The sequence below is a fragment of the Ammospiza nelsoni genome, chromosome 22 (genome assembly GCF_027579445.1).
Source record: "Ammospiza nelsoni isolate bAmmNel1 chromosome 22, bAmmNel1.pri, whole genome shotgun sequence".
NCBI classification, from domain to species: Eukaryota; Metazoa; Chordata; class Aves; order Passeriformes; family Passerellidae; genus Ammospiza; species Ammospiza nelsoni.
In genome coordinates, this window is record NC_080654.1 from 4,306,325 (window position 1) to 4,330,008 (window position 23,684).

The 23,684-nt window shown below is 38.7% G+C and overlaps 1 protein-coding gene across 2 annotated transcripts; it reads right to left on the minus strand.

The window, feature by feature from the left end:
- Positions 1–8,209: 8,209 nt before the first annotated feature.
- On the minus strand, positions 8,210–23,291 carry PDPN (podoplanin). 2 transcript variants are annotated; one of them, XM_059487660.1, is made up of 6 exons: positions 23,012–23,291; positions 12,333–12,418; positions 11,818–11,911; positions 11,547–11,582; positions 10,663–10,768; positions 8,210–9,699 (listed from the first exon to the last, which is right to left on the minus strand). In XM_059487660.1, exons 1-6 carry the CDS (start codon positions 23,079–23,081, stop codon positions 9,693–9,695), a joined length of 399 nt encoding a protein of 132 aa, XP_059343643.1. In that variant the 5' UTR covers positions 23,082–23,291; the 3' UTR covers positions 8,210–9,692. The 2 variants fall into 2 exon arrangements, with proteins under 2 accessions (XP_059343643.1, XP_059343642.1); XM_059487659.1 differs by having other exon boundaries at positions 10,657–10,768.
- Between the last annotated feature and the right edge of the window lie 393 nt (positions 23,292–23,684).

The window sequence follows — 23,684 nt, forward strand, 5'->3', positions numbered from 1 at the left end:
CCTTCACCCCTTTCCTCCCCTTCATCGCCTTCATTCTTATACCCCTATCTCCCCCTTCATCCTCTTCATCCCCTTCCTCCCCTCCATCCCCTTTATCCCTTTTTACCCCCTTCACCCTCTTTCCCCCCTTTATCCCTTCCACCCCTCAACCCCCTGAGCCCCTTTCAGATCTCACCACATGCCCCAGCCACCTCCATCCACTGCCCTCTGCCAGACCTCAACAGGTTCTCCAAACTCTTTTTGCTAGTAAAGCAGCTCCACAGGGTTCTCACTTGTGACTGAAATAAAAAAAAAAAAAAAAAAAAAAAAAACCAAAAAAAAACCAACCAAACAAATAAACACACACAAAAAACCAAACCAAACCAAAAAACCAACACAGCCCTGAGGGGCCCAGGCTGTCGCTGGCTTGGGACCCATTTGTGCTGCACATAAATTGTACTCTTCCATCTAAACCAAGGCTTTTTTCTCTGCTATTTCTGAGAAAGTTCCTGAGAGGAAATAAAACCCTCCATAATCACCTGCTGGGAGATGTCTGTATTTGTACTGCAGGATATAACAGTGTGTCTGCCCTTAATTTCTCTCTCCCCTGAATGTTCTATTCATAATGCAGTCAAAGATGTATTCCTCCCAGGCTAGAACTGTATTTTACCTGGAATTGTTAAGAATTTGCCATTTTCTCAGAGGAAAATCCCCGATTTAAATCCATAGGACATTAATACAGTTACAGAGAAGAGGAAGTTCAGAAATGTTTTACATTTATTTGATGATATACATCAATGAGTATATCTGCCAGTAAGGCTGGGCACAAAAAGTACTCAAATAGCATCAGGACAGAAAAATCCCATTCCATAAAGCTGGAAGCTGGATTTCCTCAGCAAGTAACCAAGAAAATAACCTCTCTGCCCACTCTTATCAAAACACAGCTTTTTAAAAACCATATTACCAAGAAATAGCTACCAACTTAACCATTCATACATCTGGAAGACACACACACTGCCAGGGAATTTGAACATCTCTGCAGTGATCTTTAGGTTTGGCAAGGACCAGCAGACTGAAAAATAACAGGACACAGTGATTTTTCCACCTGGAACACTCAGGATGCATTTATATTACAAAATATTTTGTAGGTACACCATTAGAGGCTTCTGTTTTGAAGCCTCTAATTTTAGTAGTAAAAAAACCTCAAATAGGTTTAAACTGCTTTGATTTATTAGACTAAATTAATTCTCATTTAGCTGTATTAACATTTAATTTTATAAGTAAGCTAGACTAGTTACACCTGTGTAAGTTTGGAGGTTATTTTAAGAAAAAATCAAGATTCCCATTTAACAGGTTAGAGCCCTATACCTGTAACAGAAAAATTAAAACTTAGAACAAATTACCTATCCAACTAGCTGGAATATGAATCTTTCTACCTTCAAGGTTAAGTAGAAGATTTCCCAAAATTATCACAAATAACAGAAATTATAACTTTTCTCTAACTGTATGTAGAAGTCATCCTTATTTTCCCACATTTATACTGAGAATATCTACCATCTGGTGGTGTTCCAGGGGATCTGCACTTTCAATTTACACTTTCAGTTGTCAGAGAAGCCTACAAATCTTCATTTGATTAAGGTTCTGAACCCCTATTTTTTTATATTTTGAAAACATCAATATTTCTGCTGTAGTGCTCTCTAAAATGATGAATAAGCTTTTCTGGTTATTTGGAGGTGTGTAAACACATAGGAGAGACAAATACCAGCAAAAACATTTTTGTAAATCTTGGTCGTCTGACTGAATTTATTCAGGGTGACTGAAAAGGTGACTTATGGGTTAGAGAGAATTTTCTTCTTGTGTGTGAAAATCTGAGTGAGCCATGGCAGGAAAAAACATTTCTAGAAAAGATTTTTTTAATCAGAAGTTCTAAAGCTGTCTTGAAAGTAGGTGGACTCTAGTGATACCAGTGTGGCCATTTTTTCTCTTGTTAAATGGGACAAGGTCTCTTTTATCATAACTTTCTGTGCTATTCTGATTTCTCCTTATAAACATAGAAGACAATGTGCTGCATGTTATGGCTCTGGGAAAGACTGAACTGCTTGGCTTACTGCTTATTAATAGCTCTGAATTTAGGCAATATCACCATCATTTTCTGCAAGTGTCATTTTGGAAAATAAAGAATTAAATGAACGGCTAAGATATTTTGGGAAGCTGTTCTCAAAATGTCCTGGGGAATGGGACTCTAAAGACACAAGCATTAAATATTCCTGCTCCTTTCCCTTCCTGCTCATTTAGGTGAGCCCTTCTGACCTCAAGGTCCTTCACAGTCCTCATTTCTGCTTTCTACAGCCTGCACCAGTAGCAAGTTTTGTCACAAAAATCTAATTTTTCACAGTTTAAAGCAATGTCCAAGCTTTCACATGACTCCAGCGTCTCATGGATTGTCACTTTTGTCTTTGTTGTCACTCATCTGTTATGTTGTACAAAAGTTCCTCACCTGCTGCCCCACAAGTGCTGCTTTTCCTACAGCTATGGAGGAGTTCCTTTTCAGGAGCACTTTATGGAACTGATCATAGCTCACAGCTGGGTAATCTTACATATTTGGGTTCTATATCCTGCTCCAGAGGGATTTACACACAACTTTTCCACACCTCCCATTTGACTGACTTTAGCAAAGGGTGACCAGGATATCTCAGGGACAGGAGAGGGGTGTTAAGTCAGTTATGTTGATTCATTCCCTCTTGATCACAGGTTGGGATCCCTGTTTCTACCAGAGATGACTCCTGTCCAAAACTCATCATTGCTCTCTCCAGAACGTGACAACTGCTGAGATCTTCAGTCCAGCAGGTAAATTCTGTAGGACTTGATAGAATGGGTTGGATTTTAAGGATTTTCCAGTTAGGTTGTTCCAACCCTGTCCAGCCTGGCCTTGGGCACTTCCAGGGATGGGGCAGTTGTACTAAGATGGATTTAGCAGCCATTTCCTGCATACTACTCACAATAACTGGCTAAAATTCATCTGTATAAATACACCAACAGTGTCACAGGGCTAAAGATAAAGTTCACTAAAACATAAATTTGTCAATGACATTGGATAATCACCATTGCAAACTAGAGCAGGTATTTTAGGACTGTCTCTGTAAATTGATTTGAACACTACAATATTGGGTCCAGAAAATTGATGACCATGAGTTTCTTAGTGACCATGAATTAATCACTTAAACTTATTTAATCAAGAAATACTTATGTTGAGAGAATACGTTTTTCCTCCATGGAAGGAAGAACACATAAGAATAATTTTCAGCTCTTGGTTGTGCTGCCTACTGGTTATGTTGTGACAGTCTGGCTCAGAGGATGAAAATATCACTGAGAAAGGAGAAAGCATCACATTGCTTGCACTCCTTCTTCCAACTTCCAGCAGCTGGATCAAGCAGAACCACTGAGGATCTGTGTAGATGGTGTAGGCAAACCATGAGTAACCAATATGTAGCTTTTGTTTTCCTGAAAGCATTTTAAAAATGAAACTAGGCTTGATGAGTAGGAGGCAATACATAGGAAACTGAAGCTTTTCTGTTATGAACATGCTCATCTTTGCTGTAAAAATGCCATCTGTGATTTCCACCACTAGCTGGGGCTCAGGTACAGCTTACTGAGTGTGCAGCTATCCTGCATCTACATCAGCCTGCAGAGAGGAGTCTTTCATTTTATTCTGCTCATGCATTTATTTACTCATTGTTTTTTGTCAGGGGTGAAACCTGAAGGTTCATTCCTTCATGAAACCTGAAGTCACTCTTCTGGCTCTTGCTCACTTTTCTGCATGAAAAGCAAGCCTGGTTTACCTTCTCAGTAATTCTATTGCTACTTTCCCCTCAATCAAGCATGCTTGTTGTATTAGTAAGTTAAACATTGATCATGACAAAATGAACTAGAAGAATTCATCAGGAAAATTATTTTTAAGGAGAAGCTTCATAGTTATGAGTTAAACATTTTTTAACTTCAGCCCTTCCAGGTTTAAATGAAGAGGTGACAGGCTTTGCCTCCCTGTGAGAGGTGATTAGCAGTAATGTATGCTGACATTATAATAATATTTTCTCTATTACAAAAACTCAGATCTTAGTTCCAGGAATAGTTTCCTCAGGCTAAGACCAGGTCTGGATCACAGAGAACACTTTGAACAGCAACTTAAATCAATAAATTCTTCCACTACTTTATAACAGGCAGCCTTTGCTCTACTGTAAAAGTGAGCTGTGCTTTTTATATACAACTTGCCTTTAAGGGCTGGCTTTTAGGTCAAAATCTCTTGTACCACCTGTATGTAAAGGCCTGTCTAAGTGGTGAGAAGTGGACTTTTCTCAGTTTTCCTTGTTTATACAGTTTGTAGGGGTATAGGCAGGAAAACAACTCTCTTATTCTCAGTAAATTGCCTCAGTGCCTGATGTACAGGAGAGAACATTCCTTCAAGAAAGAAGCTGAAATATCCTCCACTGTGCTCAGTTATTGCTGCTTATTCAACTCCTGTGGGGTTTATTCCTGTGGTGGATAGGAAATGAGGAAGAGCTGACATTCCTATCTCTTTTCCCTTGAGCACACCTGCTGAACCTGCTAATTCCTTCCCTGTTTCCTGCATAGGATGAATCAAATGTCATGAGGCAAAGTAACCACAGGACTCAAAGGAATGTGTTATTTGAGGATAGCATGGTTCATAAAGGCAGGAAATGGAGCTGCTTCCCAGCTCAAATGAGACATACACTACTAATTTCCTAAGACAAATATCAGTATATTTAAAATCATCTTGTTAGAAAATGTTTGGTCATTCAGGAGGGAAGAAGGGAATATTTTAATAAGGATTTAGGTTCATCCACTTGTAGACAATGACTTAACTCAGTTGCTGGTCAGTATTGCCTTCAAGTTATTACCAGTAATTGTTAGAAAAATTACTTAAAGGGCTTGTGTAGTACAAGGAAATCCATGTCCTAGAACATTGATAGCTTCCAGTTCTGCTTGGAAGAAAGAAGCCCCAGGGTTCTCTGAGCAATAGGACAGATTCTGCCTCAATAGGACCAACTTCCCCTTCACAACCCAGCTTTTTTCCATGGCTGTTACTGGACTTGTTGCTGTGTTCCATCAACATCACCCTTACTGCCTTTCCTATCAGAAAATAAGGTTGTAACATTTTTAAAAATTTTTTTCCCCTGATGCAAATTTATCTGAGTACTGATGAGGATTAACATCTGAAGTAGCCTCACAGGCTGGCAAGTCTATTGGCAAGTCCAATTTTATCTCAAGCTGGAAATATGAAAAAAATTCAAATTTTAGTGAAGACAAAGTGTTGCAGTTCTCAACTTTCCCTTCTCCTTCCATTTTCCTCTTTTTTTGTGCATGTCACTCTTTGGTTTTGGTTCTGAACTCTCAATAATCACTCACCCTTGCCAGCTACCTGCTGCAGACAGAGCACAGCTTTGAAAATGCATGGAATGGGCAGCACTCCTTTGCCTGCTAAGACATTTGCCAGTTAAGCATTTACCAGAGTCTGAAAATCTGAATTCTCAAGCCTGGGAGAGCTGAACAAGCCCCATGATTGAATGGGGATCTTTGTGTTGCAGCCCAACTGTTTGTTGCAGAGCAGGGGGAGCTCTGGGTTTGGTCTGGTGCCTAAATCCACAAGGCCTGGACAAAGACACACGGCCAGTGTGATGCTCAGTTTATTTATCCATAAATACCTCCATGCTGCAGCTGGGAAAAGTGTACAAAGCATTAATTCAGCCTTCTCATTATGGCACCTGGTGTCAAGTTACAGATCCCCTGTTACCTCCTGCATCCATCAGGAGTTGTCAAACAAAAAATGAAAAAAAAAAAAAATTTCAGTATGATTAATCCTTTAGTTTAAAAAAAACTGCCTGCATGTTTTGGCAGTATGTTTTGGGATGGGTATGGCCAATCTGATGTTTCAGCTGGTGAAGTAGGTGAGTACAAATAGGTGTAACAATGTCTTCTTAAGCTTTAGGGTGGTTCAGCAGCATCAACTCTGCAGAACTTCAGCTGGTGCCAGAGAAATTAATTAATTATTTAATTAATTTATTTATTTTCGATTGTTCCTCATTAAAAGCAGCCCAAGCACACTCCTGACCTGAGTGCTCCTGGAGATTCAGTGAGGAGCTTTTTTGCTCTGTATTCTTTGTTCCTGCCTTATAGAAAAGCACATTAAGGGGTTTTACTGTAAAATGTAATGGAGCTTCATGGGAACTAATATGGAGCTGTGACAGGACTAATGTTTTAATGTTTAAAGTTTCCTGGGTTGGTGACTTTTCTCTTACCTGTGTTATAACCTTTGGCAAGCCACTTCATCTGGCAGTGTTTGCCATCTGCCTGTGAACAATGCATCAGTGCTGTTGAGTTTGAACTCTTTTCAGAGGTGTTAATGTGCAGGCTGTCCTTACTCTTTCATAAAATCAGATGTGGCTAAGATAATTGTAATGGCATACTGCAATGCTCCTAAAATAATAAGCAATTGCTGCATGTTTTAATTGATATTTAATTATAAATTAACCACTCCTATAATTAATTTATAGGAGTAAATCAATCTCCATAATTCTTCTGGTGCACATATTTTTACTGCTGATTTTATTGAATTAATTCTTCTGACATTTTCTGTTCTTACAGGAAAAGCATGCCTCAAATGAACTCTTGTAAGAATTGCTGTATTGATGTCCAGAACTATTATAAATATTGATGTATCAAGTCACTGCTTTCATAGTTCCTACTGCTGTGTATCTTCCCCACAGACACAAATGCAAGGGGACAACTCTGTTTATGATATTTTTTAGTGACATCTGGCATTCTCACAGGAAGCCTGGTGCCTGCTTGTCTGTTCGGGGGAGCCACATTCATGACTCAAAGCCAAGCTGCAAAAGGGAACATTATTGTTACTAACTCTAAAGGAATGAATATGATCAGGAGTGAGGGCTTGAAGTTAAAAGCAAGTGTTGATTTATTGAGTGTTGTTCCCTGTGAATAAAAGTCAAGCTTGGCCAGCTGGTGAAAGCATGGAGCTGTTGTTTCCTTCATGCATAGGAAATCTCCTGACCTTGGCCTTGGTTGTACTGATCACTCATTTTTCAGCTCACAGAAGGATTTATCCTGGGACAATGTGCTGTGTGACTTCTCACAAAGCACAAAAGGTCCCATCTTGCACAGAAATTCTACCAAAAAACCACATAGTTTGTGTTCAACCCACCTTTGAGGTCCTGAACTAGTAACAGGAAATTGCATAATGTGACAGCTCAGAAACAGAATTCTGCAATAGATTAATGTGAAATAAAAACCTCTGTGCATCTGTAGTCTGCATGTCCAAAACATTTGTATCATGAAATTACAGATTAATTAAATTAAGGATTCAGTAACACATAGATATGTAACAAATGTGCAAGATTTTAATGAATTTTCCATTGTTTCTTGAGGTTTGCTGGAAGCTGACTGGAATGTTCTGCACTTGAGATTTCTGGGCAGCAAGGTGTATGAATCATCAGAATATTGAATGTATCAGTGCAGCAGCAGCTGTTGGATTTTCAAAGTAAGAGATGTCTTCTGTTTCTTTAGAATCCTTGCTTTCTTTAGCCATAACTGAGTATCCTGGGCTCCAGTTGATAATCAGAAGGAAATTTTCTTCATGTTTTTGTTGTCAGATTTAATACACCACAGTATTTACTACTGAGTCTCCAGTGCTGGAAACCCCCTCTAAATATTTCAGTAGAGTGTGGGCTGTTTGGTCAAGGATTGACTTTTTTAACCTAAGATTTAAAAACTTGCCTTAAACAAAGGGGTAGGCTATAAAGGCACAGATAAAACCAGAAAAATTAAGTAGTTGTAATATAAAGTTAAAATGGCTTCTGGAGCAGGAACAAAGCACAGTGTCCTTGAGTAGAATACTGCCTGTTCAATTGTTCTGGCCATGAAAACTCAGAACTGCCCAGAAATGTTTTCTGCCATACATTTTTCAAATGGGGGGCTTGTTACTATTGGTGGCATAAGAAAGGTTTCCTCATTTTGATTCTTGCAAATTAGCAGTGAGTGAGCTGAGGCAGAAGAAACTGGTGACATCTGTGCATTCCCTTCAGTGGGTGAATAATTCATAATTGCATATGCCACACATTTGAGCAGGCATCAGAGCACCTTATGGGGTATTTCCCAGTACAGATTAGAAAATGTTAAATTGAGGCTAACAGAATTAATATTCTTTTGCTGCAAGAAGAAAAAACTGGAATTTTGCTGCTTATTTATCAATTTACACAATGATAAATATTAAGCTTATTCCTTGGTCACAGACTGAGGGTCTCATCAATCAGCTCCAGAACTAACTACAGACTTCTGAATTAGTTTTCTCTCACATGTTTACTTTTCAATTATAATTTCATTTATCAATGTCAAATGAGTTGTTTGTAGACATTACATTGATAAGACAAGTAGCAAAATAAGTCAGGAAAATTGAAAGAACAGTAAGACATTTTACTGTTTTTTTTAAGGAAACAAGAACAATTATTGTAAAATAATACAGTTTATATTATGATTTTTATTTCCAAAGCTTGTATTGATATGATAGTTCAAGGCACATGAAAAAAACAGAAAAGCAAACACAGATAAGCTAACAAATTTAGCAATGGATGATGATGTTGATTCTCATGATTTTTACACCAAACACTGAAGTGTTGTAGCATTTAGGAAACCTGATGCAGTGCAGTCACTTGACATGCAAAGCCTTTGCTCTGAGCTCTGTATATCCAGGTTGTGCTGCTCTAAATATGCCCCAGAAAAGCTGCATCACACCTCAGTGTCACGTTCTGACCTGGTGTTGCTCATGTTGTCAAACAAATCAGCTGTACAGTTAGAAAATGGGGCAGGCATAATGAGAAAACACAGTGTACACTAATTCAAAAGCTTCTACACGTCAGCTCTAAAGTGACCCATCAAAACTGGGTCTTTTCCAAGCACCCCTTAATTCAGGATGTGTATTTCAATTCCTGCATGTCTCTGCAACAAGAGAGGGCAGGAAATTCCTGATGCCATAGTCAGACAAGCAAGCTCTCAGTTGGTAGATCAGTTCCAGCCAGACCTACCATATTTTGCCACAAAATAACATAAATATCAAGAGCAGAAAATCTGTATCAGCAGTAGAAAGATTTTAGCTTCCAATATCCAGTATTTTTCCTAATTTGTAAATAACTGGTTCTCACTGAAGCTAATTTCTCCTTTTTGATACATCATGTGGTAAATAAACAAGTTAAGGAGCACTTAACCAGGCAAAACCACTTCTTTGTTGCACTTAACCAGGCAAAACCACCTTTTGTTTTAAAAGAATACATATAATGTAATGTGAAATAATCTTTGGTAACATTTAAAACCCAAGCATATAATACCTGCAAATCACATTTCAGATGTACGTCTCTTTGCTGCAGGGTTTTTTTACTGTAATATCTTTTTCTTCTAGTAAAATTCTGGTTAATAAAAAATCCTATTAAATATTCCATGCTCTGTGGAAGGGGGGGTGTGAGGGTGGTCCTTAGAATTGTGTGGTATCCCCATAGATCTGAAATCCTTTGACCATATTTTCCATGGATCATCTTCTCACACAAATACAGGAATAGTCTTTAGTTTGTATGAAATAAGAAGCACTTGTATTTTCCAGCAGGGAATGGCATGGTTGCTTGTTTCAACTGTGTTTAGGGCCTGGAAAATAAAAATCAGACATTTGATTGTTCATCATTACCCAAATGTAAGTCACATGATGGTTTTTTTCTCCTTCTCTTTGCCTTTCCTATCACCTCTTTATTTCTCTTCCTAGTTCCTTTTTGGCTTTCTCCTGGTGCTTAGTATCAGCTCCGTTTCCTGGGGTTTTCTTACTTTCAGAGTTTGTAAAACTCTGTAGATTTTTGTGTCACCAAAAATAAGGTAGAGATCACTCCCCAATGTCTGATATTTTCTGAGACCTCTGTTTTTGAAAGGAATGATGAATCTGACTCCATGTTCTCAGAAGGCTAATTTATTACTTTATGGCCTATATTATATTAAAGAATACTAAACTATACTAAAGAATAGAGAAAGGATACTTACAGAAGGCTAAAATGATAATAATGAAAACTTGTGACTCTTTCCAGGGTCCTGACACAGCCTGACCATGATTGGTCATTAAGTCAAAATAACTCACATGAAACCAATGAAACAATCACCAAGCCACATTCCAAAGCAGCAAAACACAGGAGAAGCAACTGAGATAATTATTGTTTTCCTTTTTCTCTGAGGCTTCTCAGTTTTCCAGGAGAGAAATCCTGGCAAAGGAATTTTTCCAGAGAATGTGATGGTGACACCCAGTGTTCACATATTATCCACTACTTCTGGAACCTGTTGTGGTCCCTAGTGAATGACTTTGTTCCTGTTCCCCAGAGTAATCCTAGCCCCAAGCACCTGATATTATAACAGTATGTGCACACTGTCTGGGAAGTTCTTCTGAAGCTCATCAGAGCATGAAGACACCATGGCAGCTCTTGCTGAGTCTGTCTAGCACTGTAAACCAGGAAAATAGGTGGTTTTTGTCAAAATAGAAACCTTCAAAATGTCCCAAGTGATTCCTGTGACCCTGCTCAGAGGAAGATGTTGAAGAAAAATCCTGATGAGCAATTTACTTACGAGTACCTGCCTGACATCTTCCTCACAACTGCAATTATTATTCCTGCAAGGATTCCAACTGCAACAATGATTCCAATAATTATTCCAAGCAGTGCAATTGTCCCCAGACCACCTGCAAGAAGAAATTGGGAATATTAGTATGGAGACCATTGATAAGAGGCTACTGATAGACCTGGTGCTGTTCTACTGCATCCCACTCCTTGGGGAGATTTGTTACTTGTGAATTCTAAAGTAGGTTTGGATGTTCAGCAGCCTGGTATTGTATTTGTGTTCCTCCCAGAAAATGGAAGGAATGATGGATCTGACTCCATGTTCTCAGAAGGCTAATTTATTGCTTTATGATACTATATTATATTAAAGAATACTATACTAAACTATACTAAGAATACAGAAAGGATATTTACAGAAGGCTAAAAAGATAATAATGAAAACTCCTGACTCTTTCCAGAGTCCTGACACAGCTTGGCCCTGATTGGCCAAAGAGTGAAAACAACTCACAGCAGAATGCAATGAAACAATCACCTGTGGGTAAACAATCCCCAACCACATTCCAAAGGAGCAAAACACAGGAGAAGCAAATCAGATAATTATTGTTTTCCTTTTTCTCTGAAGCTTCTCAGTTTCCCAGGAGAAAAATCCTGGGCAAAGGGATTTTTTTAGAGAATGTGAATGCCACAGCCTGGAGCCATGCCTTTGGGCTGGAGGGCTCCTTGGGGATGTGGATATGGAGACAGTGAGCAAGTGAACCAGGGAAAGCAGTTTAGGGAGCAGCTGTGCCTCTCCTGAAACTTTTATTTGATGGCATGGGCACAGGAAGGGCTGCTGGAAGGGGAATTGCCTGACAGTAACATTTCTCCATTGTCTTTATAGGCAAATCTTGTCTTTAATACCTTCATCAGTTTTCTCTGTTTCCCCACTCCGTTCACCTGTAAAGACAGAAAAACAATAATTACTCCCTCTGCTTTGCACAGTGTTGCCTTCCAATTTGAAAGGTTACATCCAAGGAAAACTTTTATTCACTTTGTCATAATGGTTTGAGGTTGTTCTTTTGATAAAAAATGAGCAAATAAAGTTTGAGAGAATATTTGAGATTTCCAGATATTGTTTAGTAGAGGCAGTATAACTTTGATGTGTAAAAATAGAAATGAAAGGGATTTTTACCATCAACACTTTCTGTGTTAACTTCATAAGCAGTAGCATTTTCAATTTCTCCCTCCTGGATGAAGCTGCTTTCTGTAGTCTTCAGGTCTCCAAACTGCAAAACATTTATTACATTGTGTAGTCTTGTGGGCAATGACAAGGGGGAAAGAGGGAAAATCTCCCTCAGTACATTCAGTCTACATGTTTAAAGTAACATTTAAATTTCTTGGTCTGTCAGCTTGTTTAGCTGTCACCTCTCATGTCTGACTTGAGTACAGTGACCAAACAAACCAGGATAAGCTGATTTGTCTTCTCAGTTAGAGGATTTCTACATCAGATCTCTTGGTAAGACTGCAGAAGGTGTAGAAGGCTGCAGAATTTTGCAGAATTGCCTTTTTACGGTGGGTTTTTGTAAAGCAGTTTTTGAGTTTAGTTTCACTGAAACTGTTTAAAAGATACTGAATTGGAAGAGGTGGGAAGTGGCAGTGAATAAGAAGGCAGCATAAAGGATCTTTTATTTAGCATTATTTACTCACAATTGTTGGTACTTCTTCAAATTCTGTGTCATTTCTGTCTCTGAAATCACTTGTTGCACTTTCTTCTCCTTCTAGAACTGAGCTTGCTGCATAAAATTTTAGAAAATTAGTCAGAATTTTCCTTGGTAAAGGTTCTGGCTCCTCTGAGAAATAAACTTTATCAAACATGACCTCTGTGTGGTGTTCTGTCTCCCTGCCCTTCCCACATGGGAATGGGAAATTATTTGGAATAAACTTGAATTCTATTGTACTCTTGCCCAAAGCAGTAGGACAAAAAGCTGAAGCCATCACTTAACTCTGATACAACCTTGAAACATACTGGTGACTAACATTTTGTCCGAGAAATTATTTCCTTTTTTATTAAGAAAATTTCTCCAAAGTGGATGTGATGATTCCAGATTTCAAGCTAAGAATTACCTTCTGTATTGGGATAAATTCCTTCAAGCATCTTCCATTTTCTAAAATAGGAAAAGCTTTCTCCCATCTTTCAGCTCAGCCCCAGCTGCAATTTTTCTTTTAGACCTGCCATCAATGCTTATGGGTGCAGCTATAATTTGGAAATATTCCTACACAAATCAGTCCTGAGGCTTTCCTGAAGTTGCAAACCTTATTTGCCAAAATTTGAATTTTTAGATACCAATGTAAAGGTTGTGGTTTTTTGTGGTTTTTTTTGGTTTTTGGTTTTTTTTTTTTTTTTTTTTTTTTTTTAATTGTAGACTTCTAGTTCATCTGTGCTCTTTGATAAAATGGATATTTAGATTTTGGCCCACACAGTGCTGTTAATTTATAAATACAGCCAGAATTCATCAATGGGGAAATGAGCTAGAATAAGGTAGAGCAGGAAAGGCAGGGCAGTGTGGAGATAACTGGCAGTACCAAGAATGTGCTGAAAACCTGAAAACCAAACTATCATTAAATTCCATTTTGTGCTGATTGATAAACCTGGGACAGGCAGAGTGTGATGTTAATGTGCTGTGAGAGCTCCTGGGAGTTTGTGATTCCTGGTGAATTCCAGATAGCAGTGCTGAAATTTAAGCAAAGAGCTAATAGTAAATGTCCTGAGCAAGAACTTGGGGCAAAAAAAGCACTGAAAATTTCTTTCCTGGACTCCAATTTTGCATCTATCCTCTATTTATCAAAGCAACCAGATCCGAAGAAGGACAGCTCTTGACAGTTCTTTTAAAAATGAAAATTCCTGTACCATTTAAATATCTTAGGTATGAGAAATATCGACAGCCTCTTTGTTTTATTAAATCATAACACTTTCTACTAATGACACTTTTTATTTAGTGTTCTGAAAACATTCTCATCTCCTCTGCATTGGACAATTTCTGAATTGCTAGATTGATTCCAAATAGTTTTTATGGAAAACTTTGCTACTCCTAAATGCACTCTACTTGTTTTATGAATGATATGGAGGCAAATAAACAGCTTTTGTTCTGTGAATGAAATAGAAAGGATGGGCATTTTGCTTGATAGCAGCCAGAAATGAATAAAAGGGTAGAATCTCTTTGGATCAGCTGTGTAAATATTACTCAGAATTTTTTTTCTTTAATTGTGAGTTCTGTTTAAATTTTGTTCATTTTTACTTGCCCCTTTTCATATAAATATGTTATTTCAAATAAAAAAGCCAATTTTTAATTTTAAAATTGGTAAAAAAATGTACTGGCAGCTTAGAGAAAATTTTTCAAGCAGAAGATGAATGATTTGCCATTGAGAAAAATAACCCCTGGTTTTTCTTCAAACTCTCATTTGAATTCTACTGGAAACTTGCAAATATTTTTCCTTGGCTTCCAAAACTATTTTCTGAACCAAACTAGAAATTTTTTATCCATCCCAACCAATAAAAGACTGAGAGCTTTGTCCCATTTCTAAGAGAGCAAACACTGAACTAAACTTAGGTGTCTAATTCCATGTTTACTGAAGTAAATAGAATTTTATATTTCTGTGTTCTTATAAGCCTGAATACAGATGCAGTTCCTATTTAGGAGCCAAAGGGTGTGCAGGTATCACTTTAGGCAGTTATAGATGAAGAAACTATATTCATGTTATGCCAACATGAGGCCAAATATAGTGGCTAATTAAGCCAGTCTCCCAGAAATCACCTTATAATCCATGGAAAGACTAGAACAGAGTAAATCAGATTCCAAATTAGATGTTAAAAATAATAATTTGGTCATTTCTGATTGAAATACCCCAGGTAGTGTTGAAGTTGCATAAAGTGGGCTGACTGTTTGTTGTGTATTTAGACACACTCTAATATCAGTGCAATTTAAGGTATAGCACTATTTTTTAATCCTTATTTTTTGCTTATTAAAAATATCATTAAAATGCAATACTGTGATGTACAATCACAGCTATGTAAATATTAAGTGTGAACAAAGAAATAGCAATAAAACTCAACAGCACAAAGGTGTATGGATCAGTTTACCTTGTAATCCCAGTCAGAACTGAGGAAACATCCTTTATTCACTAGCTGAAAACAAGCACTGATGGAGAAAACCAATTACTAGAGGAAAATCCCCCAGCAGAAGGTGAAATAAATTTTTTATGTTAACAACAAGCAGCTTATTGGGAGAAGCTGCTTATACTCCTGGCATGGCAGCAGCTTTCAGCCCTGAAAATTGCCTGAGAGTGAAGACAGGAAAGGAAAGCATGTCACACAGCAAAGGTGAAGAAAATCAGCGAATGTCACAAAGAAACATAAAATAATTTTTCTTTGTGTGATGCTTTTCGCAGATTCTTGGCCATGAGTGGCAAGAAAACCTATTTCAGTGCTTTTGCCCTCTGATTGACAAAAGGAGGTGGCCCAGATTAATCTTGCCTAATTTTAGGTTCTTAATAAAGACACCTAAATAAAGTGAAGACTTGCCCTTATCTTCTTTGATAGTCTGTAGGGAAAAATGAATTCCTCTGGAAGATAAATCATCACACCTGAGATCTGGGCCATCCTTGGTAGTGCCGCCTTTCCTTAATTGCAAAGGGAAACTGGAATATGGCTTCCCTATGAACTGCCCAAGGCTCAGACTGATCTGATTTGGTTTCTGTCACTCTGAAGGTCTTGTCCCAGCCCTGTTCAAGCTGAAATTCTGTACCTGATGCAGAATAATCCCTGGATTCTATTTCCAGGTTCATTTTAGACTGACAGTGGAGGTGGCTGGCTGGTGGTTAGGCACTACCAAATTATTACCCAGAGAAAGACTGGGAGGCAATTTTTATTTGTAGGAAGGAACACTGGCTGCTAGACAGCTCTTTGTCAGAGAAAGTTATAATGAAATTAAATATTGAAATGAAATTGGACTTAAGCTTCTTTCACTGTACCCACTACAGGGCTCAGCACCACTGCCACCAAAGGGGATGGAAATGGGACTGAAGGGGTGTGTGCCTGTGTCATTCCTGGATTTCATCTGGTGTGGGCCAAATGTAGCAAGATTCAGGGCTGAGTGGTGCTTCTGCATGTGTTCTTAATATTATCTTAGAGGAGGTTGTAAATAAAAACATTGCCTCACAGTGCTGGGCTGTCTCCAAGGAGCCCCCTCTGTTTGCAGCTATATGTTGCTGCAGATGTGAATTAATCATTGCATCCCTTTCTGCCAAAGTTCCAGCTGGGAGCCCCTCAGTTCAAAGCCCCAGCTGCTCTCAAGCTGCAGCTTCTCACACCAGGACAAAATTTGATGTCTTTATAAGTTTAATACTACTTTGGAAAACCTCCCTTGCTTAAGCATCCCATGACCCACTTAGGGGAAGCTGAGCTCACTACTTGCATGCACAGAGTGACAATTTACTACAGAAACCTCTTAGAGCTGCTCTCAAAGCACAGTGGTTGTGTTGGAAAGGAGAGGGAGTTGTAAAACTGTTGTTCATTAGCATTTCTTTCAGGTGTCTCCAAAACCAACAAAGATAATTCTGAAGATGAAAAATGTTGTAGGACCTTGCTTCTTTCCCTGCATAAACCAAAATAAACCCAAACCCTAGTGGGTAAAGGCAGTTGTAAGCCTGTATTTTAGCTTAGTCCTTGAAATAGTAAGCCCTCAAAATAGAATGTTTCCATTTCTGATAAGAGACCAGGAGATATAAATGGCAAACCTTAAAGGATTCCCTCCAGCAAGAACTGCAATAATCCTTTGCTCGTTGCCCTCTGCTTCTACATGAAAAAAAAAAAAAACCCAAAAACCCAAAAAACCCAGCTTCAGTTATTCATAACAGCTAAAATTATTAACTAGCAGAGAGTTTAGCAGGATGGGTCACTTGGGACATATCACTTTTCTGTTGGAGATGTAACAGAGCAAACATCTGGAGCTGACTGATGGTTTTCAGTTTCTGCTTCCGGAATCGGTACAGACCAAGGGGTGTTGTTTGAAAGACTGAGCATGGATGAGTGTGTTGGCCTTCCTGTTTTGACTGCATTTTATTCAGCATTTATGTCCTGATACAGGAATTCCCTTCCTGCAGAAGTATTCTTCACTTACAGACCTTCATTTGATTGTGAGCAAACTGAGTCTTAGTTAATTTGATTGTGAGCAAACTAGTCTTCCTGATAAGGGAATTCCCTTTCTGCAGAAGTATTCTTCACTTAGAGACATTAATTTGATTGTGAGCAAACTGAGTCTTAGTATCTCATTATTGGAATTGGTTCTGTTGTAGTTCATTGAAAAATTCTATTCATGGTGGTGGAGGTTTAACAAAAATGCATTATTTGCAAGGGATCTGCATTTTAAATACAGCAGCTCTGGAATTCTCAAAAGCAGTTTTGTCTATGATTTGGCTTCATCCTCAATTTCAGTGTATTCCAGAGTCATGTCCAAAACCTTCAACATTAGATTAATTTTGTCTGAGAATAATTTTCCATTATTTTTATACTTTTGGATTTTTTAAGTATACAGGTGTCTCTTTTGTTGTGAAATCTTTCAACACTGCCAAATCCAAGACACAAATTTTTTTTGCACTTTGAAAATGCAAGGGTTTGAGGAATGTAATATAGTGGATTCTGGTGTTTGAATTTTGCAGCTTGAATCTTTGGACAGTTACAATTTTCAAACTTCAGAAAAGTAGGGAAGTTTGTTAATGAGAACTGAAATTCTCATTTGTGCCTGGGGCTCCTGCAAAATTATATCTGCAATATCCAGAGAGCTCTGTGTCCTTGGCCTGTTTGGGGCCACAGCATTGGCATTTTCTTTCTCTCTTAATTCTTTCTGGAAGCTGGAGTAATCTGTCATGTCCTTAAAAATCCCCTGGCGTGTATTTCAATGTCTAGACTGTTGTTGAGGAGAAAGTATGTACTGTGTAAATCCTGAAGTGCTTTCTGCAGTTTCCTAAGACAAAGACTGACAGCTCTGCTATACATAACAAAGGAAGCTGGGTGAGAGAACACCAGAAACTCTGGAAAGGATCTGCCAGTTGGGAAAATGGTCATGAAGCACAAGGAAGGATTTAGCTCAGCCTAATTTAGAGCATGACTGACTTTGGTCAGGTATTCCATGTAGCATGTGATGACAATGCTTTGCTGAACTGTCAGAAACATTTCCTTTGCTCACCACACCCTGCTGCAGATGGGATTTTATTGCTGGGGCTGGCTCAGCCAAAGGAACTGTCCTGGTTTACAAACCTGGTTTAAAGCCAGAGTTTAAATCAACAGTGCCAAAGTGGCAAAGAACCACTCAGCTGCTCCTCAAGTAATTCACATGTCTGAATGTTACAATAGTGCACTGCCAGAAAGGCAAACCAAAATGTGCTTTAGCTGGGCAGATACAGAGAAGCCACTGCTCTTAAAGTGTGTACAATGATCTCCAACCAGAGTCACAAAGCAAAACCAGGAAAGGAAAAACTGCAAACTTCCTAAGCTTTGTCCTATGTACAGAGCTGTGGGCATTAGGAAGGAAATGACAAACTCCATTACAGGACTTTCCTTTAAAATATTCCTTGCAGAGCTACAGATGAGTATTCCAAATTCTTGCTTTTAATAATGTTGCTGTGTCAACATCTGCTTTCTTGTCTGCTAAGAACACTAACCTCAGAGTTATCCCATTAATATGGGATAAAATTACTTTTTAATTGAGATTTGCTGCCCTGTGACCCTGTTTCCCTGTTTGCAGTTTTATAACAGTGTAATTGTTTCCTCTGATCAGTGAGGGATGGAATAAGAAGGTTGGGCTTGCGATCAAGGTGTAAATGCCTCTTGTATCTTGCTGTAAAGTGGCAGAATCACAGAACTTTCAGTCTTTTGCTGCATGGCTGGCTAGGAGGAAGAGTTGCAGCCAAGACAAAGAAAAAATACAAAACTTAGTGTAAGGGATCAGCAAGCTGGGCAGATATGCAGCACAAAGCAGACATCTGCTTACAAATACTGGGATATGTAAAAGCAAATGAAAGGAATTAAGAAATGACCTCTAATACAGTAATAAACTCATCTTTCCCCTAAATGACTTCCTTCCATGGACTCTGAGGCTGCAGCTGTGTGCCCTTTCACAGCTGCCTTGTTGTAGATTACTAACCCTTTGTATCTGCAAGCAGAATGTTTTGCAGATTCCTCATCTCATTTGTTTGAAATACTCATGCCAGACCCCGAACTGGAAACTTTTAGGAGTTAATTCTGTCCACACAGTGATTTTTGACTACCCACTTTATATTGCCATGCAGCAGGCAAGTTCCCTTCAAATGTGTTTAGTCTGACTTTTATATTCCACTAACAATAGACTAATGTTTGGATGGGTTTCATAGTCATAAAAACATTTTCAAGTGGGTTTGGAGTTGTGTGTGTCCCCATTAGAGATTTAGTAGTGTCTCAAGCTCTCCTAACACAGTACATGCTGCCTGAAAATGGTGCTGGTGTAAGAGCTGAATTGTGCCCTCACTAAGGATTATTCTGATGCTGGATGTTGCAGTGTTTGTAATCAACGAGTACAAGGATGGAAAAAACATGAGGGAGTCATAAAGCAACATGAGAATGTGCTCAGCATCAGCTTCCATGTCCTTTGAGAGGTTTTGGCCAAGCTTCTGAGATGGGGAGTTGGAAATCAATGGTGCATTTGTCTCTTATTTTTCCCTCATTTGTTTCTCTTTAGCACATCCCAGCATACCTATACCCCCAATGCCACATCTTTTCCTGCAACTCTGTGTAACAAACTGTGCACTGCAGAGCTTTGCTGTGGGATCAGTCCCCACGGAGGGGATGCTCTGGGCACACACAGATCAGAGGGGCCCTTTGAGAGGATCTGGGAGGAAGGATCTGGCAGCATTTGGGCTCATGCTGTAATCCCTGACCACATCCAGACAAAAAGCAAACAAACCAACAAAACAAACGTGCCACCAGCCACAGTGGGCATTTCTGTGGTCCTTGTGTGGCTCACCTCAAGTGACACATGGAGAAACACCACACGGTCCTGCTGGAGCCTCACAGCCTGAAAACCTTCCTGCACTGCCTCATCATCTGCCTAAATGCTCTCCAGGTTCTTTGCTGCTTTGGGGTTTTTTGCTGGGTTTTTTTTTAGATGATTTACAAGTCCTTGATCTGAGGTAAATGCACGGATTGAGTAGAAACTGCTGAACTGCAGGAGCTGAGAATCTGGCCTCTCTGTTTCCAGTTTGAGTTAATGAAAGGTCCACTTGTAAGCCCTTAAATATGACTCTTTTCTTTGTTTGTGAAGTTACAGATTCAAAAATTAACTGCCAGGGTACAGATGTGCAAACCTCCCTGGTAATTTTAAATTTTTAAATCAGGTAATTTTTTTCCTTGCCTAGCTGAGGAGAAATTGAATTTTATTTGTTCTCTTCTGTCTTGCACAAAGATACTGCAAAATTCAGACTTGCAGACCTGAGATGAGCAAGATGATTTTCTCCTTTCTGTGATAATAATTTTGAGTATTGGGCATGTAGAGTTAGATTCATATGGTGAAAAGGTGCATATGGGGCATGTGTAAGAGTACTCCTCTTTCTTCATGCAGGATGAAAGGTTGTGCAGCACTTATTTAGTAGAAAACTGGGTCCCTTTTGAGTCAAATGTGACTATTCCATTTGCTTTTACCACCAGCATTTACAGAGTTGGATTTTCAAAAGGCTTTGGAGTTGCCTGATTTTATTATTTAGTTTTGCCACTGCAATAGTGACAGGGTTTGGGTAAATCAGGACTGTATTGAAACAATCTTTTCTTGTGGTTTTGTCAATTCTCTTTGTTATGATTTTGAAAAACAGAAAGCTTTTTAGTCTTTCACAGCTGACTGTAAACTTCAATTTCCTTTCTTATGATATAAACACTTTTAATCTGAATTATCCTGCCCATGTTCTTACTTTCAGTCCAAACCAAACGTAACATGACCTTGCATAAACCTGCCTTGCATAAGGAAATAAAATCTAATATTTGCCTTGAGGTAAGATCAGGCACATGGACAGTCGATACAGCCCAGGTGACGTGTGGTATCTTGTTAAACAATCATGTTAAATTTTGTTCATGTTATGTGACAGCCAACAGAGTAATCTCCCTCCCTGCTATGATACAGCACCATGGAAAGATTTGGAATCAAAAGCCAACTTCCATGTCAGCTCCTCTGATTCTATGTGTGAGGATTTGCCTGAGTTTTGGCATGCTGAATGAGATCAGAAGGGACAAAATGTACATAATAATAATAACAGTTATAATACTAATAGCAATACTTTTGGAAGTTGGAAATATGCTTCCTGCTGGAAACAAAGCCGCTTTTCTCGATTTCATCTCAGTCCATAACCTGGAGTGCCCAGCCATAAGAAAAGGGTAGCTGCAGGTTATTTACGGCCTTTTTTAGGTTAAGAGGTGTCAGATGGAAACCTTTTTCCTCTAAAACTGTGTTCCCCAGAGGTTCATGGATCTGGATAAAGCCACTCCACCAAGCCCTCTCCATCTCCCTGTCACCCAGCAGAGACTGCTGAAGGTGTCATTGTCATTTCACATCTCTTCTAACTTGTAATTGCTGATGATTATCAGTAAACAGCAGTGATAGACACTAAAACTCAAAACTTATTTTATCTGGAGTCTGTTTTCCTGCTGTATCCTTTGGAAGTTGTCCTAAATGACTGGCTCCATGTGAAGAAAAAGTCACAAACCCTAAACAGACACAGAAAACCTCACATACTGTAAATCACATTATTGATCCAGCTCTGGAGTTCAATGCAAACTGTAATAAAGGTAATAAAGCAGAGGTAATATTCTTATTCTTAAAGCAGGAAATATTCTTATATTTTTTATGACTAGTAGAGTTTCAGCCTGAGCATTGCTGGACTCGTCTCAGAGTTGAGAGAAAACAAGATGAAAAACTTCTCAAAAGCTTGAAGATAAAGGACCTTTTAACCTTTTAATTCTGGTGTCTTAGATTACTTAAAGCAATTCTATAAAGTAGTGGTGGTTTTACCTCATTTCTAATGGCTTTAAATTTTGGTATACCTAATATAGATGCTTTTAAAGAACAAAGTGGCTGGGTGAGCCTGGAAAACGACTTTTGTGACTTGCCTAATATCTGTTGATTTTGGTTTTTCTGTGAAATTTTGCAGCATAACTCCAAATTTCAGCCTCACATTGTGACATACAGAACACCACTAGAAGTTTCAAGTCAACATCCACACACGGTGTATGTCAATATATCTCCATTTTCCCAGCAGGATGACATTGATTGTTATCAGGCCAAAGTCAGGTGATTTTTGCAGTTTGGGTGTTCAGATCTAAGCCTGATGAGGAGATCTGTGTTTCTGAAGAGTGAGCTGAGTTTAGAGTTGCTGTTTTCAGAGCACTGGTATGAAGCTGCTGCTTGGAACGTGCTCCATGGCCATGGCAGCTGCAAACCATGCTGCCTCTTGGCCAGTTCACCCACATGAGTCAAACTCCACTCAGAAAAACTGAGTTTCAAAATGACATTCCTGGAATCAAGTACTGGTCAGGGTAATTCTGATTTACTGTTAACGAATCAGCCTCCAACCCGTTAGCTGTAGAAAGAATTTTTAACAATAATGTCTATTTTACCTAAAAGTGTATATTGTATCTTTCTTATAAAATTCAAAATTAATCTTCTGAAATTAATCTTTTTGGTACATAATGCTTTTCAAATTGGTCTTTGGCAAAAATTCCTCCTGGTTGATTTTCCCTCTTTGTATATATATTGAGCCACATATATAATACATATATATATAATATGTATATGTATATAATATAAAAATATACATATAATATATATTTTATATATACATATACTAGACATATATATGTATAATATCTATATTATGGCTAAGTTAGATTCAGCAAAGCCCTGCATAAGCCTCAAATTCTAAAAGTATGAAATGTCACTAAGCACATAAGTTAAACTCCTGAATGAACAGATTCACAAGTCACTTTCATAGAGTTATACCCACAATTTATGGCTTGCAGAGGCTGCTGTGAGTGTTGCAGTGAGACTGGAGCCATTTCCAAGGCTGTGCAGGGAATGCCTCCCCCTGCCCCTGCTCACACACAGAAAATTCTTTCCCAATGGAGTCAAACTCAGCCCATAGAAAACTTTTACTGCTTCTATCCGGATCACAGCTGTAGTAAGTGCCCTGTTGCAGCTTAAGGATTACAAGGAAAGTTTTACAAACAGAGTAACTTTGTAACCCATGAGAGAGCACAGAAACTGTTAAATTACAGGAAATATCTGGGAATAACTGTAACCAAACTTTCCCCTTACCTTCTTGAGCAAGTGCTGCAAAAGGCAGGCTCCCGAGGAGCAGGATGAAGAATGGAACTTTTAGAAACATGTTGGATCTGCTCAGAGAGTCGCTTTCCAATCCTGAGACCAGACAGATCCAAATTTGGGTTATTGGAGAATCGCGACGATAAAAAGAAATCACTGCGAAAAAAACACTTTGGTATTCCAAATATTCCTTCAGCTGCTGTAACGTGAGGAGGGGAGGTTTTCTCAGATGATAACTGAGCAGTTAAAGAAAACTGAGAGGAGTCAGAGTTGTTTTCTTTAGCCAAGGGATGGGAGCAGCCTAAGGTGGTCCTCAATGAGCAGCCAGGCCCGCCCTCCCCACGCTGTTTGGTCAGGACCAAAGTTATGATCTCAGCTCAGATTTAAAGTTACAGGACCTGTGGTGGCTTTCAGAAGACTTTTATTTAGCAAAGGGGGGAAAAGGAGTTTAGACAAAGCTAGGTGTTTGTTCCCTCCCTTCTGCAAACTGTCTTTAAAAAATACTTAAGAAACAACACTAAGGACACTTCTCTTGTTATTTCTAGCAGTGAACTGATGTGTTTTTTTCATTTCAAGGTGAGCCCCCGTGTTTATCTAAGCAAGTGTGGTACTGAATGTGCATTTAGGGACACTGAAATAGTTTTTAGGGCAGGCTATTTAATTCTGT